This window comes from Ursus americanus, chromosome 21 (assembly GCF_024610735.1).
Source record: "Ursus americanus isolate L20-20 chromosome 21, mUrsAme1.1.p, whole genome shotgun sequence".
Classification (NCBI taxonomy): domain Eukaryota; kingdom Metazoa; phylum Chordata; class Mammalia; order Carnivora; family Ursidae; genus Ursus; species Ursus americanus.
This window is the reverse complement of record NC_142147.1, coordinates 47848607-47863169: the sequence shown is the minus strand read 5'-3', so window position 1 is coordinate 47863169 and position 14563 is coordinate 47848607. Positions and strand designations below refer to the sequence as shown.

At 54.2% G+C, this 14563-nt stretch overlaps 1 protein-coding gene across 3 annotated transcripts in view; it reads right to left on the bottom strand.

Annotated features, from left to right (window-relative positions):
- Positions 1-1257: 1257 nt before the first annotated feature.
- Positions 1258-14563, bottom strand: part of MARK4 (microtubule affinity regulating kinase 4) — a 28239-nt gene continuing 14933 nt past the window's right edge. For 2 of the 3 annotated variants that reach the window (XM_045810664.2, XM_087870905.1), the window contains exons 11-17: positions 13298-13407; positions 13032-13191; positions 9517-9734; positions 7619-7722; positions 5034-5312; positions 3857-3901; positions 1258-2568 (exon numbers count right to left, since the gene is read on the bottom strand). In XM_045810664.2, the coding sequence (XP_045666620.1) occupies positions 2232-2568; positions 3857-3901; positions 5034-5312; positions 7619-7722; positions 9517-9734; positions 13032-13191; positions 13298-13407 (1253 nt within the window). In that variant the 3' untranslated portion in view covers positions 1258-2231. Of the gene's footprint in view, positions 2569-3856; positions 3902-4795; positions 4876-5033; positions 5313-7618; positions 7723-9516; positions 9735-13031; positions 13192-13297; positions 13408-14563 lie in introns of all 3 variants that reach the window. The other variant, XM_045810739.2, reaches the window with a different exon arrangement.

Here is a 14563-nt window from a genome sequence, read left to right as displayed (position 1 = left end):
GTGTCTAAATCCAGCTTTCTCCACTGGACTGAGCTCCCACCCCCACCCCGAGGGCAGGACTGGGGCTGATTTGGTCACCACTACATCCCCAGCACAGGGCTGGGCACACAGGAAGCCCTTAGGGATTGAGATTTCCAGAGCTGGTTGGTGCCCACCACCTGACTCGATAGAAACACCTTTTAGCGGATCCCTATTCTGGCCTCACTCATGAGACAGTAATGTGGTTCTGCTCCAGACCCTGAATTTTTCAACAACGACCACTCAATTTCTACCACCCTTCATTTCTCATTTGACTTTGCTATCAGGCCCAAGAAGAACACAAGACAAGGGTTGACCACGCCATGCCCCAAGTGGGCAACTGAGGCACGGTAGACTAAGCCTCTTCCCTACATACAACCCTCCATGGCTCCCTAGTGCCCTTGGATGAAAGCGCTGCTTGCTTGCTTTGGCCCACGAGGTCCTGTGTGAACAACCCCCGCCCTCTACTGCTTAGCTCTAGTGAGCTTCTATTCCCCTCCTCTGGCTAAGGACACCTTGACTATCCTCTGAGGAACCCCTCTAAATCCAGCTCCAGGCAGGGGCCTGGCCACTCTGGAGCAACAGTGACTGGGTCAGGGATGGTCACATGACTTCTCCGGGCCAATAAGAGTCTGTCTTGGGACTTTTGACAAAAGTTGGCAAGGAGGAACTTTCTGCTGCAGAAACTAGGCAAAGGGAAGAGAGGCTGGAAATGCTGGGGTCATCTCTGCCATCAGGGAGTGTGCCTGATGGAACTACAGGCTGAAACTATTAAACTCACACTGAAAAAAGCCAAGCTGAGATGGCCAGCTGCCTGGGTTCAGCCCTACCTGAAGTCAGGTGCCCCCACACCGTTAAGGAACATAAGCAAACGAATAACCTTTTTGCTTAAGTGTAGATGGATTATTAGTCCTAATACAGCATTTCTCTTGCTAATTCTCCACCACCCCCAACAGAGCAGCCATACTGAAATTACCCACGGTTCTCTGAAAGTCTATCATGCACTCCTCACCACCACCCCCACCCCCGGCTTTTGCCCAGGGCATACCCCAAACCCGCTCAACTCCTACTCATCCTTCCGAGCCCAACTTCAGCATCATTTCCCCGACTCCCCTCCCGCTCTGTTCTGGGCTCCGCAAAGCAACGGTTTCTCTAGTGTTTTGTGTCAGAACCCACGTCCGCCACAGACAGGGGCTCCTCCTGTCTCCGTGTCCAGCACCGGGCCTGGCACGGAGTAGGCACAGGTCAATGACTGTTTATTGAATAAATGTACTACTGGAGTAGGAAGTGGCTTAGAGTCCGGAATAACATGTGGGCGGGCACGTGACTGGATGAATGGGGGACCGATATAGGAACTGGGGGCCTCGTGGATGAGGCCGAGTTCTGTCCTGCCCTCCTCCGCCATCATCCTTGACCCTCACACCCCCACCACGCCCAGTCTGCAGCTGAGAAAACGGAGGCTCAGAGAGGAGGAACCACTGGCCCAAAGTCACACACCGCCTCCTCCTCGTCTCACTCGCAGGTGAGGGCAGGGAAGGAAAAGCCCGGGGTCAGCGTGGGGGAGGGGGACTCTCCTAAGTTTATTGGGCGACAGGTTGCAGGTGAGGGGGCTGACAGGAGGAGGGGGGGGTGTAATAACTTAAAAACCGGAGGTGACAGCGGCAGCTCCTCAAGAGATCTCTGCAGAGGGGAGGGTGTGGGGGGTATTTACAAGGATTTGTACAAATTGCCCCGCGCCAGCCTGGGGCAGGAAGGGGGGTGGGGGGTCGAGCATGAGGGGAGGGGAGGGGAAGGAATCTGCCTCTCTCCCACTCCCAGCACCCCCATTCTCCAGTCTTTAGGCTCAGCAACCCTTCCTGCCCCTGCCCAAGGCCTAATTCTTGAGTTCGTGGTGGGGGGCAGGGATGGAAGAGTTTCCTCAGTTTCCTTTTCTGCCCCTAAAGTCTTCTTGGGTGCCCCCCGGCAGGGTGAGGGGGGACAGGACCAGCTGGAGGCTCCAGGAAGGGGCCAGCTCCCCCTGCTCGGCCCCCTCACGCTTCTCTCCTGCCCAACGGCCCCGGAGAACAGCACGGGGGACAGTCTCTGTCCCCACATCGGGTTCGCGGGAACCGAGGTGATGACAGAGGGAGACGCCCCCTCCCTGACCCCTTTCCCTGCTGTGGAGGTGAAGGGCACGAGGGAGAGGAAGAAGAGGGGACCCGGGCCGTGGCGGCTCAGAGCTCGAGGTCGTTGGAGATGCGGGTGACGAGGGTGCGGAAGGCCAGGGCGGTGCCCGCCACGCGGCGGAAGAGAACTCCCCGCAGGCCCGGCCGGGGCAGCTGGCAGACCTCCACTTCGAAGTGGGACAGGGGCTCGGGCCCGCCCGCACCCCCGTGCAGGCAGGCCAGCAGGAACGGCTGTGGCTGGCGGCAGCGGCAGCGGGCGGCCGCGGTGGCCTGGCGCAGAGCTGCCATCAGGGCCTCGGGCGGGCGTGAGCTGGTCAGCTTCACACTCCAGGGGAATCGGAGTAGCCGGGGGGCGGTTTCCGTTTGATCCCAAGGTAGATGGCAACTGGGGCGGGAAGACATTAGCGGTCAAAGATAGGAGAGGAGGGGAAGGCGACCCACTGTGCCCACCTGGGGACAGACTCCTAGACGTCCCTCGCAACCCGCCACCCTCTCGTACCCCAGGGGCAGTGACAGGGGTTCAGCTGTACAGATCGAGGGCCAGCTGGAGACTACATTTCCCAGCCTCCGCGGCAGCCAGGCGCCGCCTTGTCTCTAAGTTCCTAGGTGTCAGTGGAAGCGATGTGCGCGACCTCCCAAGGGGTATCTGGAAATGTCCGGGGGCTTTTAGATTATCGCGATGTCTTGGGATGGGGGGTGCCGCTGACATTTATTAGGTTGGGAGGGGGCGTTCAGGGAGGATACACGTTCTGCACCATGTGAGAAGCCCCGCACAACAAAGGAATGTTCCGCCTAAAGTACCAAGAGCGCTCCTCTTGAGAAGCATTGCACACCCAGTCTTCCCAGTTTACGCAGGGCCCACTCGGCCTCTCAGCGCCAAGCTGAACACGTGACTCGGTTCTAGCCAATGAGAGCATTCCACCTCCCTGCCTGCTGTGATTGGTTCAAAGAGGAGCATATGACTATATCCCACCAGAGTACTCCACCCTTCCGGCCACAGGCATTGGTTTAGGGATGGACATGTGACTCGGTTCCAGCCAATGAGAGTCAGTCCTGGGACCTTTGGGACTGGTGGGGAGGTTCTTTATTTGCACAGGGGTCTTTACACGGGGATTGTGTCAAACTGAAGCAGGGTGGGCGAGGTACAGGGCTGCTTGCTTTTGTAAATAAGAGTTACTGGAACCCGGCCATGCCCGTCCGTTTTTGTACGGACTACGGCTGCTTTTGCATGACAATGGCAGAGCCGAACAGGCATGAGGGAGATGACCTGGCCCTCAAAGCCTAAACTGCGTACCATCTGGGGCTGTATAGGTAACGTTTGCCCGAGCTGCGGCAACAGTTGCGCCTTGTTGGATGAGAGGGGGAGGAGGTGTGCTGTTGACAGCAGGAGTTGGTCATACATGGAAGAGGCTGGACGTGAGGATGGTCAAGGGACAGTGTGCACAGATGGGAATGGAAATGAGAGGAAGTTGTGGGGGCGGGGCATAAGAGGTGCGGGCAGAGGAAGGAGGATCTGAGCGAGAGTTTAGGAAGCTGGCTTGGGGATGAGGCTCAGGTCCCATCTATAGGCATGGGGGTGGTGGACAGGGGAGGTGCGGACACGAGCAGGGTCTGAGGCACGCTAAGGGGGTGGGGCAGGTGTGGCGGTCAGGGGTGTAGGCACAGGCACTCACCTTGTGACCTCAGGTCCCCCGATTCTCTCAGGTTCGTCTGTGACCCTAGAGCAGGGGAGGGGGGCAGAGTGTCTAATCCGCACATACAGCGCCCCCTCCCCCAACCCCCGGCCTCCAGGACTCTGGGCAGCCCCTGCCTCTGGTCCCGGTCCCTTCCTGTTGGCTGGAGCTGGGCTGGGGAGGGCTGGGAGTCAAGATCTGAACTCCCTCTCCATGCCCAGAAGGGGAGCCCCTTCTGAAATGGTTAGTGCAGGTCGGAGGAAAGATACTGAAGAATTTGGAAGACAAGAGAGAAAGGGGTTGGGCAGAGACACACACCTACATATAGAAGGACAAGGACACACACACGCACCCCTCCTTCAGGCTTTGCTCAAACGGCACCTCCTCAGTGAGGCCTGCTCCATTTAAAACTGCACCTCTCTTCCCTGCTCTAGTTTTCTTCTCAGTACTTATTTACTGTCTGGATCTCCGAGGAGAATGTCGGCGCTGCCTGGGCTGGGATTTTATAGATTCTGTTCACTCTACTCCAGGGTCTAAGATAGGGCCAGGCACACAACAGGCGCTCAGTGAATAAACATAAATCATTTTCCAAGGCAGCATTCTAAGCTCAGTCCATATACCACCTCATTTTGTCCACAGGACAACCCTACGAGGAAGGCACTGTTATTTCTATCCCCACCTTACAGAAGAGGAAAGCAAGGCCCAGAGAGGTTGAGTGATTTCCTCAAGGTCACTCAGCAGAGCTGGGGTCTGAACCTCAAGAGTCTGGCTCCAGAGGCCAGACTACTGTTTATTAAATGTGTAAAATGAACAGCCAGACCCCACAACCAGTCCTCCTCCCGCACACACACAGTCCGCCTCCCCCACCCCTGTACACACAGGTCAGACATGCAGACAGGGAGGCAGAGCCAGGGACAGTGGAGGGTGGACAGGACTTACTGATCTTGGATCCCTGGGGCAGAGAGGCGCCCGAAACGCAGCGGTTAGAGTTCTGCCGTTTAGAGGGATCGAGGGTAACCCTGTAGTGTGAGGAGGGAGGTGAAGGGTGACGGAGGAGGAGGAGAAAGAGGAGGAAAAGGAGGAGATGATGGGGTACAGAAGGCAGAGCAGAGTAGAAGACAGGTTAGGACCCATTGCCCCCCACCCCACCCCCACCCCCCACGTCCATGGGGCTCACCTTCGGGTCAGTTTGGAGGTCAGCTTGGTGAAGAGGTTGGTGGTGGGGCGGGGCCGCCCAGTGGGCAGGGGTGTGGCCTCGTGGGCCAGCGTGGGAGAGGCGGGGGGCCCGTTCTGCACACCCCCGCCTCCCCCGCCCCCTGCCCTCCGGTCCCGGACCTGGCCACCGTGGAAGGTGCTGCGGATGGTGGAACCGCGTGCCAGGCGGCTCCGCTCCCCCGATGGGGGAGCCAGGCTGTGACTAGAGGGAGAGGCGGGGGGCACCCGTGGGGTACCCGAGCTGTGGGCAGAAAGGAACAAGTCAGAGTGGGGTCTCCAGGCAGGCCAAGGCCCCAGTCTCTCTGATTCTTCACTGTCCTGTCTTGAGATCAGAAACATTAAAAACTTAGAGCTCAGATACAGGGCTGCCATGTACAGTTGGGCATGCTGTGTACTATAAAACCCTAGCTATTTTACTGACTCTTCTTTTTCCTAAGTCATCTCTCCTTCAAACTGTCCTTTCTTCAAACCCTACCCGCTCCAAACGTACCTAACTATCCTCTCTCTAAACTCAGCAGCTGAACAGGTTCAGATACCTTTTTTGATGAATCCTTTGCCATTTGCCATCCAAACCTCAGGAGCCAAATCAACTTTGCAAATACTTCGCTATCTGAACTTTCATTATTCAAACTCGGGATAGGAATAGATGTGAACATCAAAGGTACTTATACTCAGTATGATAAATTTTGTGACAGGCAAGAAAGGACCCTCTTCCTAATTGTCTCAAGATGTTGTGTGGACAGTGGTGGCTCCAGCGTCCCAGGACCCTCCTCCAGACCCTCCAAGTCCTGACAGGAGGGGCCAGACCTACAATTTGTATCCTTCCAAGGACCCCAGGACCAGTCTGGATCTCTAAGAGGGAACGCTGTGGCAGATGCCACTACCTCTCCCTTGGAATCCGTCCTCCTTGCTAAGGGTGTGAGCGTTGCACATGGCCACCCAGCCAGAGACTACATTTCCCAGCTCCCTTGCAGTTAGGGGTGGTCATGTGACTATTCTCTGGCCAATGGGATACAAGCAGAAGTACTTTGTCCCATTTCTGGGTCAGGCCTCTAAAAAGCATGCAGCTTGCATGCCTCTCTTTCCATCCTTCTTGCTGGTTGAGAAATGGTGGCAGCTGGTGCAGTGGCCTCAGTCCCAGAGCTGGAGCCTCAGGCTGAGTTTGGCAGAAACAATCTGGGTCCTTGGAGGACCCTGCCTGCCTACCTCCAGATGGCTCTATCAGAGAGGCCTAAATCTCCTTCTCATGTAAGCCACTGTCCCCTGGGGTCTCTTCATTACACCAGCTGAGGCTACAATCCAACTGATACCGCCTCTCGACCAAAGCTGGAAGGCTGTGCACTATACTGTTTACAAATACACAAGCTGGAGTCAGTCTGGAATCTTTGCTCCTTGACTTAGCAGCTGTGTGGCCTTGGACAAGTTACTTAACCTCTCTGAGCCTCATTTCCTTAGCTGTAAAATGGAGATACCGGGATCTACCTCCCAGAGTTGTCAGGGGCATTCAACCAGCGAATACACACTAAAGCCTGGCATACAGTTCCTGCTTGATGAATACTATTATTTTTATTTAATGACCACAAAATAAGCACTTCCTCATCGAATGCCTTCTATGTCACAGACCCTGTGCCAGGCACAGGACGCACTTGATCTCCACTGGATCCCCCTAACGGGGCCTAGAGGCGGAGGACATTAGCCCCGCGTCTTACAGAGGAGGAAACCGAGGCTCAGAGACTCGCCCGAGGTCATCCTGCTAGCACAGTGCAGAGGCGATATTTGAACTTAGAACTCAGCAGCCACAGAATCACTGCTTTCAACCACGCCATATCCTGTCCCCACCAAACAGTAACACGCATGTCAGGTGTTCCCCACAGTGCACCTTGGTGTCGCGCCCTGGAGTCCTGGTGGGTGGGAATGTCATTATCCTGAAGCCCGCCCCACTCCTGGATTTGAATCTTGACGTGAACTAATTCATCCCTCTCTCCCCCCTCCCCTGTTTTTTTAAGTAGGCTCCATGCCTAACGTGGGGCTTGAACTCACGACCCTGAGATCAAGAGTCGCGTGCTCTACCGACTGCACCAGCCAGGCGCCCCTAATTCATTCCCTTTTTATTCTCCAGCCAGTCTGCACTGGTTTCCCTCACTTGCCAGCTGAAAGAGACCGAACAGACTCAGGAAAACTAGTTTGAAAATCAGCCAACAAGAGGATGTTGAAGCTGTGACATTCTGGGGCTTCTCTCAAGTTCTAAAAATTGATCATTCAAAAAAAAAAAAATCAACTCAGTTTCCCAAGGCTTGTAGGCGGAGAACAGGGCAGACTGCTTTCCTGGGGCCGATGACTAACTAATTAATTAAGAAGGGAAGATTTCAGGGGGGTCAGCCTGGGGGTGGGGGTGGGGAGGACATGGGTAGATTCTGCCAAGGGAAGGGCAGACACACACACTCCCCAGGCCCCATGGCACCCCTTCCCCACAATGGCTATCATCTTCGATCAAGGAGGGCCCCGCTCCCTTACACCCCGCTCCCCGCTGCTGCCCCCTCTCCATACCTGTTCTCTTTGCCGTTTGGCAACAGGGATGGGCGCTCAGCCCCAGGGCGTTCTGTGCAAACGTAGGTGTTTCTGCGGGTCATCATGCTGGGAGGAAGGTTGTTCTGTGGGAGACATGGCCAGGAGGGAGTGAGGGGGTGGAGGGATACCTCTTAACTGCCCACTTATCCTCCCTGGCCTCCCTCACTATGACCGAGGCAGGGGCCAAGGCTGAGCAGGTGATGGTTTACTCTGGGAGAAAGGAAAGGTTAACCAGCCATCCTGGCAACTCAGGCTAAGGGTCAGGGAGCTGAGACAGGGGTGCTGAGGGACAGCGGGTCAGGGCGGTGCCCAGGGGGCAGGCTTGCCCACCCTTCCAGCTCTGCCCCACCTGGGTACAGGCCAGCCACGTGAAGCTGTCTCCTCCTGGCCTTTGCACGGCCGGCCCACCTGCTTGGGTACTCCTCCCACCTTTCCCCTCCACTCACACCTATGTATCTTCCAGGTGTCGGTTCATAATATAGCCGGCTGAGTCAGGTGCCTTCTTGGGGCCCCCACTGCCACCTCGATCACTTTGTATCGTCAGTAGCTGTCCCCTTATCCATCCCCACCTGCCCTGGACTGCAACCCCCCTCGGGTCAGGGAGTGCGCGTCGGGATTATGCCGCCTCCCCAAACGTGCTGGGACGTGATCCCTGGTTTTCGATCCTCTGGAAGTTTCTCTAAGGTTGGTGTTATTCCTTCTTTCAGTGTTTGGCCGAACTCCACCACTTGGAGCCTGGAATTTTCTTTCTGGGAAAGTTTTAAGTTATGGATTCCAGGTCTTGAACAAGAACATAAGACTGTTTAGCTTTTCTGTTTCTTCTTCCTTTATTGACTTCTATTATTTTCTTCCTTCTACTTTGGGGGGGCTAATTTGCTGTTCTTTTTCTACCTTTTTGAGGTGTGGGCTTATCTTAACAACAACGAGAGCCTTCATGTATTGAGTGCTTACTGAGCGGGACGCTGTGGGCGGTTAGTTTATGTCAAAGATCTTACAAGGGCCTCATGACAATCCAAGTCCTCGGATGAGTCCATTTCACGGGGTGGAATACTGAGGCTCAGAGAGGTGAAGTCACTTGCTCAAGGCCACACAGCTCACCAATGCAATTCAAGCTCTGGTCCGTGTGGCCTCAGAGGGCTGACCCCTTACCTATGACCTGCCTCCACTCTTGGCTCTGATGGGGGGCGGGGGGCTATTTATGCTCCTCAACCACCTGTTTTAAGGAGCTGCAGAAGGAGGAGAGCCAAATACCACATTCCCCAGACGCCTCTGCAGCTCAGGACCCACGTATGAATGGGTTCTGCCAACCTTTGCACTCAGGAAGATCTGGAAGGTGGCAATGGGGTAGCAGTGGCCTTCTGTCCCCTGTGACTTCTGCTCACATGGGCAAGGTCACGAGATGAGGGTCTTTGCCTCAGCAGAGCTCCAGTGCCTGTTTTTAGAGTTCCCGGCATTGAGGGGCCCTTTTGGTAGAGAACAAAGTTTCTGAGTCTTGAATTACGGTCATGACCATGTGTTCTGGAAACTCAACAGCGCTAGGATCCGCCCAGAGGCGGCAGCCCCCTCCGTGGGTCAGGTCTGCGGTGGTGATGTCTAACCCGCTGCCTGCCCCGCCAGCCCTTCCTACAACTTCATAAGTACCTCATCCCCTGTATGAAATCCTTCCTACCTAAGCAAGGAGAGTGCTTCTTTCTGACACTGAAGGCTAATTTCTACGCTGGCGTCCGGCACAAGCTCGGGCAGAGAGAGAGCCCTCAAATGCCCATGGGCTGAACGAACGAACAGACAGAACAAGGAGTCCTGGGTGGTGGTCTGCAGAACAGCAGGGTCGGAAAAGTGTGAACCAGGCGGCCACACCCCCAGCCCTGGCCACTCACAGGGGTGCTCGTGCTGTCCTTCCGCCGCTCTGGGATCTCTGCCTTGTTGGGGTTGTGAGCGCTGCTGACCATGGGGCTGGAAGGGGGCAGCCCCCGGCTCCCGCTTCCAGCAGCACTGCAGCTCGCCTTCCGGCCTGGCAGGCGCTCCTCCTTCAGCTCCGTCTCCCCGGTGCTGGTTGGGCTGCGCTTGGGGTGCAGGGGTGCGGGGGATGGGCCACCTGGTGGAGGGAGGGGACAGTTAGGGCTCATGTCACCTGGAAGAGCCAGAACCTACTCTGGGTGATCCTTAGAACCTCAGAATTCCTCACATAGGCTGCAAGCTCCGCATGGGCTGACACTATCTGTCCGCGTGACGAATGCACACACTGCCCCCCAACTCCATGGAAATGACACGATGCACATGTAGGTTATTCACGGTATCGCTTTTTTTCCCCTAAGATTTTATTTATGAGAGAGAGAGAGAAAGCATGTGTTGGGCGGGAGGGCCAGAGAGAGGGACAAGCAGACTCCCTGCTGAGCAGGGAGCCCGATGCGGGGCTCGATCCCAGGACCCCAAGACCATGATCTGAGCTGAAGGCAGACGCTTAACTGACTGAGCCACCCACGCGCCCCGCATCGCTATTTCTTAAAAAGATTTTATTTATTTGAGGGAGAGAGAGAACGAGCAGGGGAAGGGACAGAGGGAGAGGGACAAACAGACTCCACACTGAGCATGGAGCCTGACATGGGGCTTGATGCCTGGACCCTAAGATCAATGACCTAAGCCGATGTCAGACACTTAACCGACTGAGCCACCCAGACACCCCGCATCGCTATGTTTTTTTAAGGCCAAAAGATTGGGAGTGGCCTAAGTGCCCCTTAAGAGGGGAATGGCTAAGTGACGTCACGGTACCCCTGTACGCTGGAATACCACGCAGCAACGAGGCGGGAGCTGCTTATGTACCAAGACAGAATGATCTTCAAGACAGACCGCAGAGCAGAAAAGGCAGGGCCTGAGGTCTGAGGCGTGAGGTCATTTGTATAAGGGGAAATGTGCAGATTCCTGTGTATCTCTATTTACTTGCTTATACATGAATATCTTAAAAGGCTATCATTTGTCTTAAAAGGTGAGAATATTACCTTCGTGGTATATGACTAGGTTAGCATTGTATTTATATATCTTTATGTCTTTTTTTTTTTTAACTTTTTTAAGGGGGGAGGGGCAGAGGGAGAGAGAATCTCAAGCCGACTCCCCACTGAGCGCGGAGCCTGTGACATGGGGCTGGATCTCACGACCTCACGATCTGAGCCAAAATCCAGAGTCAGAAGCTCAAGCGACTGAGCCACCCAGGCGCCCCTACGTTTCTTTTCTTCTTCTCTATCTCCTTTCCATATCTGTCTTTATATACAGTCAACCCTTGAAAACATGGGTTGGAATTCTGCGGGGCCACTTCTATGTGGATGTGTTTCGATAAATACCGTACCGTACTGCAGACGTCTTTTCCCGACGACTCTCAGAAGGACATTTTCTGTTCTCTAGCTTGCTTTATGGTACGAATATGGTATCTACCCCATACCACATGTATGTGTGGACGGACTATGTTATCCGTGAGGCTTTCGGTCAATGGCAGGCTATTAGCAGTTACATTTGGGGGGAGTCGAAAGTTATACGTGGGTTTTCAACAGCACAGGGGGTTGGTATCCTAACCCCTGCCTTGTTCAGGGATTAACTCTTTATAGATGGATAAACTCGCTCCCAAACTGGTCACAGGGGCTGCCTCCAAGGACAACTGGAGGCTGGAGATGGGTGTTTGATGAAAACTTTTTTACTGTCTACCCTCCTTGTACTATCAAACCTTGAAGGCTGTGACTGTATTCATCTCAAAAACAAAACAAACACATCTGGTCCCTTGGAACATCTTAGGAAATCATGGTCTCAGAACCAGCGGGTTTAAGTGTGTTCACGAACTTCGGAGAGTTGAAACTTCTACGTGTTATGTCCTCAGGAAATTTAATGCCCCAAAGTCCCAGCACCGTAACAGGCTCTGCAAAGAGGGGCACGGGGCACCCGTCGACAATCCTCCAAGAATCCCGGAAGCCCAGAAGGTCTCCATGTGGGTGTTCTTTAAGGTTATATGTTGTAACCAGAGGATGTTCGAGTCACAAGCTTCTTAGCGACCTTTTGTGCCAACCTGGCTATTTTATAGGTGGAAAGAGGAACTCCAGGGGAAGGGGAATGGCTTGACCATCCAGAATCCCACCCTTCCTGCTTAGGACCGGGCTTGAGTTTCCCTGACACCCCCGTCCCCATGCTAGTGCCTGTCCCAGAGTAAAGCGTTATGAAATAGGGCTGCAAAATAAGGGACAGTCGGACACCACGCTGGCCGTTCCTTACACGGCTAAACTCGGCGTTACCACGTGACCCGGCAAGTCCACTCCTAGCTACATGCCTGAGAAACGGACGCATACATCCATACGGAACCCGGTACATGGACTGTCATGGCAGCATTATTCGCAAGTGCCAAACGGCAAAAACAACGCAATGTTGTTCCTCAGCTGACGAATGGAAAACCAAAATGTGGTAGGTCCACGACATGGAATATACTGGGCTATTAAAAGGGATGAAGTGCTCGCCCACGCTAAACCGTGGATGAAAACGTTATCCTAAGTGAAAGGAGCCAGACACAAAGGGCCACATATTGTATAATTCTGCTTACACGAAATGTGCAGGATAGGGCAATCTGCAGAGCTTGGTATGTGAATTGTATCTCAATAGAGCTGTTTAAAGAATAGTTGGGATTTTATCTATCCGTGCACATTCTCACGGAAATAAATAAAATCTTTAAAAAATTAAAAAAAAAGAATAGTTGGGAGGATTCACATCTGAGAAGGGTGTGGGTAAGAGACCTCTCGGAAGTTTCCATGCCTAGTCTGTGGCGGTGGTGGCCAGCTCTATCTTCTGCGGGTGACACCTTTCAGTTACAGAACGTGGGGTACAGAAGGTGTCTGCCCAGCCCCCTTCCCCGAGGAAGGGACTTTCAAAATTTCAGTGCAGAGGAGAGCCAGAGGGCAGGCTCTCAGCAGCCAATTTGCGCCACGTGTCCTCCTGTGTCCTGATCACAGCGAACCCTGACGTGAGAGCTCTATCCCTGACGGGTAGACCAAAGGGGCTGTGACATGGGGCTGGATCTCGCGACTTGGGCTGGTCTCTAACACGGAGACAGAAGGGCACAGATTGGGAAAAAGATAAGGTGAGATAAGTAAGAGAGAAAGGAAAAGCCAGAGGAAGAGAGAGGAAGTAAGAAAAATAGAGTATCTGCTCTGGATGCTTTTTCGGTTTCTAATCCCTTCCTGATCCTGGCTGTGCGTTTCCGCCTCCAAGTTCTCTATAATGTATCTTTATACTTAATTCCTCCCTTCTCTGCAGCTGGCTCGAGCAGGGGTTTCTGTTGCCTGTGGGCCAGACAACCCTGATGTAAGGCAGGTCTGAGGGCTTGGGGTCCGCCATGGCGTGTGAGGGTGCGGGCCATACTCACAGAAGTCGCTATGCCTCCGCTGGCGGTGGTAGGTGGAGGAAGCACTCCGTTGTCCTTTGCTGTGGCTGGTGCCTTTGCTGGAGCTCGTTCCATTGGTGGTGTCGCTGGGCGCCCGCACCCGTGCCAGGGCCAGCCCCGGGGTGCCCCGGTCCCCACCCTCCTGCAGGAGGATGACAGATAAGGAGCCTCAGCCTCTGTCCCCTCTGCCCCAGAAGTCCCTCCACCCCGGGCATCACGCATCCCAAATGCCCCCGGCGCCTTCTGACCTCAGTCTTCCTGCCCAGCAGGAGGTAGGTGGCGGTCACTTCGTTGTACTTCTGGCTCGTCAAGGCCTCTTTGATTTCTTCCCGCGTGTAGCCCATACCCACCATCACCTCTGGGAGAGGGGGATGGAGAGGAGGTTCAATCTCCCCAGACCCTTCCCTTCCGCTCGTTTCTGCATCACATAGCAACGTCTGCTCTTCGGCCTGTTTAGTATCCGTTCCCCCTTCTGCCAGCAGCACCCCGACTGCCTTGGAAGGACAAGTCTTTCCTGCTCAGATCACCTGGCCGACTCCTGCCTGCGCCAAACCCCCTAAAGCAGGTACATAACCCAGGTGTGACCAAACAGAGTCTTCCATCCCCAAGGCCACACTGATTGGTTCAGGGCAGGCATATGACCCAGGTTTGGCCTTTTGGAATGCTTCACACCCAAAATCACGTTGATTGGCAGGGTGGGCATATGACCCGGCTCTGGCCAATCAGAGCATTCCACCCCCAAAGCCACACTGATTGGTTCAGGGGTAGCCAATGGGCACCAGCCTAGAGCTTCTATTGGAACATTTAGGAAAGTGGCTCCTATCCTGGATGGGGTGTCCAGGCCGCTAGGATGTGCTGTTGCCAGCTTGTGCCTGCGGCCGGAGCTGCCTAGGAAAGAAGCCCCCACTAGGATTCCCAACAACTGTGTCTGAGCACCTGAATCCAGCCGTGCCTGAAGGCCGGCATACCCTGGCCTTTTTAGTTAATGTGAATGAATCAGTTACGACGATTAGGTTATAACCATAAAAAATGGCTGATGTTAACAATTTTTGACCTATAAAAATGGCAGTTTCAAATGGTTCAGCCTATTATTAGTCTTATTATTGGCTTAAGCTAGAACGGCTTGGGTTTTCTCTTATGTACGACCACAAAAGTCCTGACTAATGCAGCCAACTCTGATGGCCTTGAGGGTTACTGGAGAGTTCCTAAGGGACTCTTTCAGGGCTAATGCCTTAGGGATCAAGAGTTCAAGGGCTCCAGGCCAGAGGATCTGGGACCAACGGGTTGGTGGGTGAGGCCTGTGCCCACATGGGGGTTTTCCCCAAACATGCGGGTTACCGATGACTTGTGCCCAAACACTTCTGGACGTGATCTATAATTTCTTTTTGTGTCTTAATAGTCAAAACTAAGTATTTTATGTCAATTAATTCATTTAATGTATTAACAACAACCCTATGATAGGATCTACCATTGTCCCGTTTTACAGATGAGGAAATAGAAGCACCGAGAGGAGA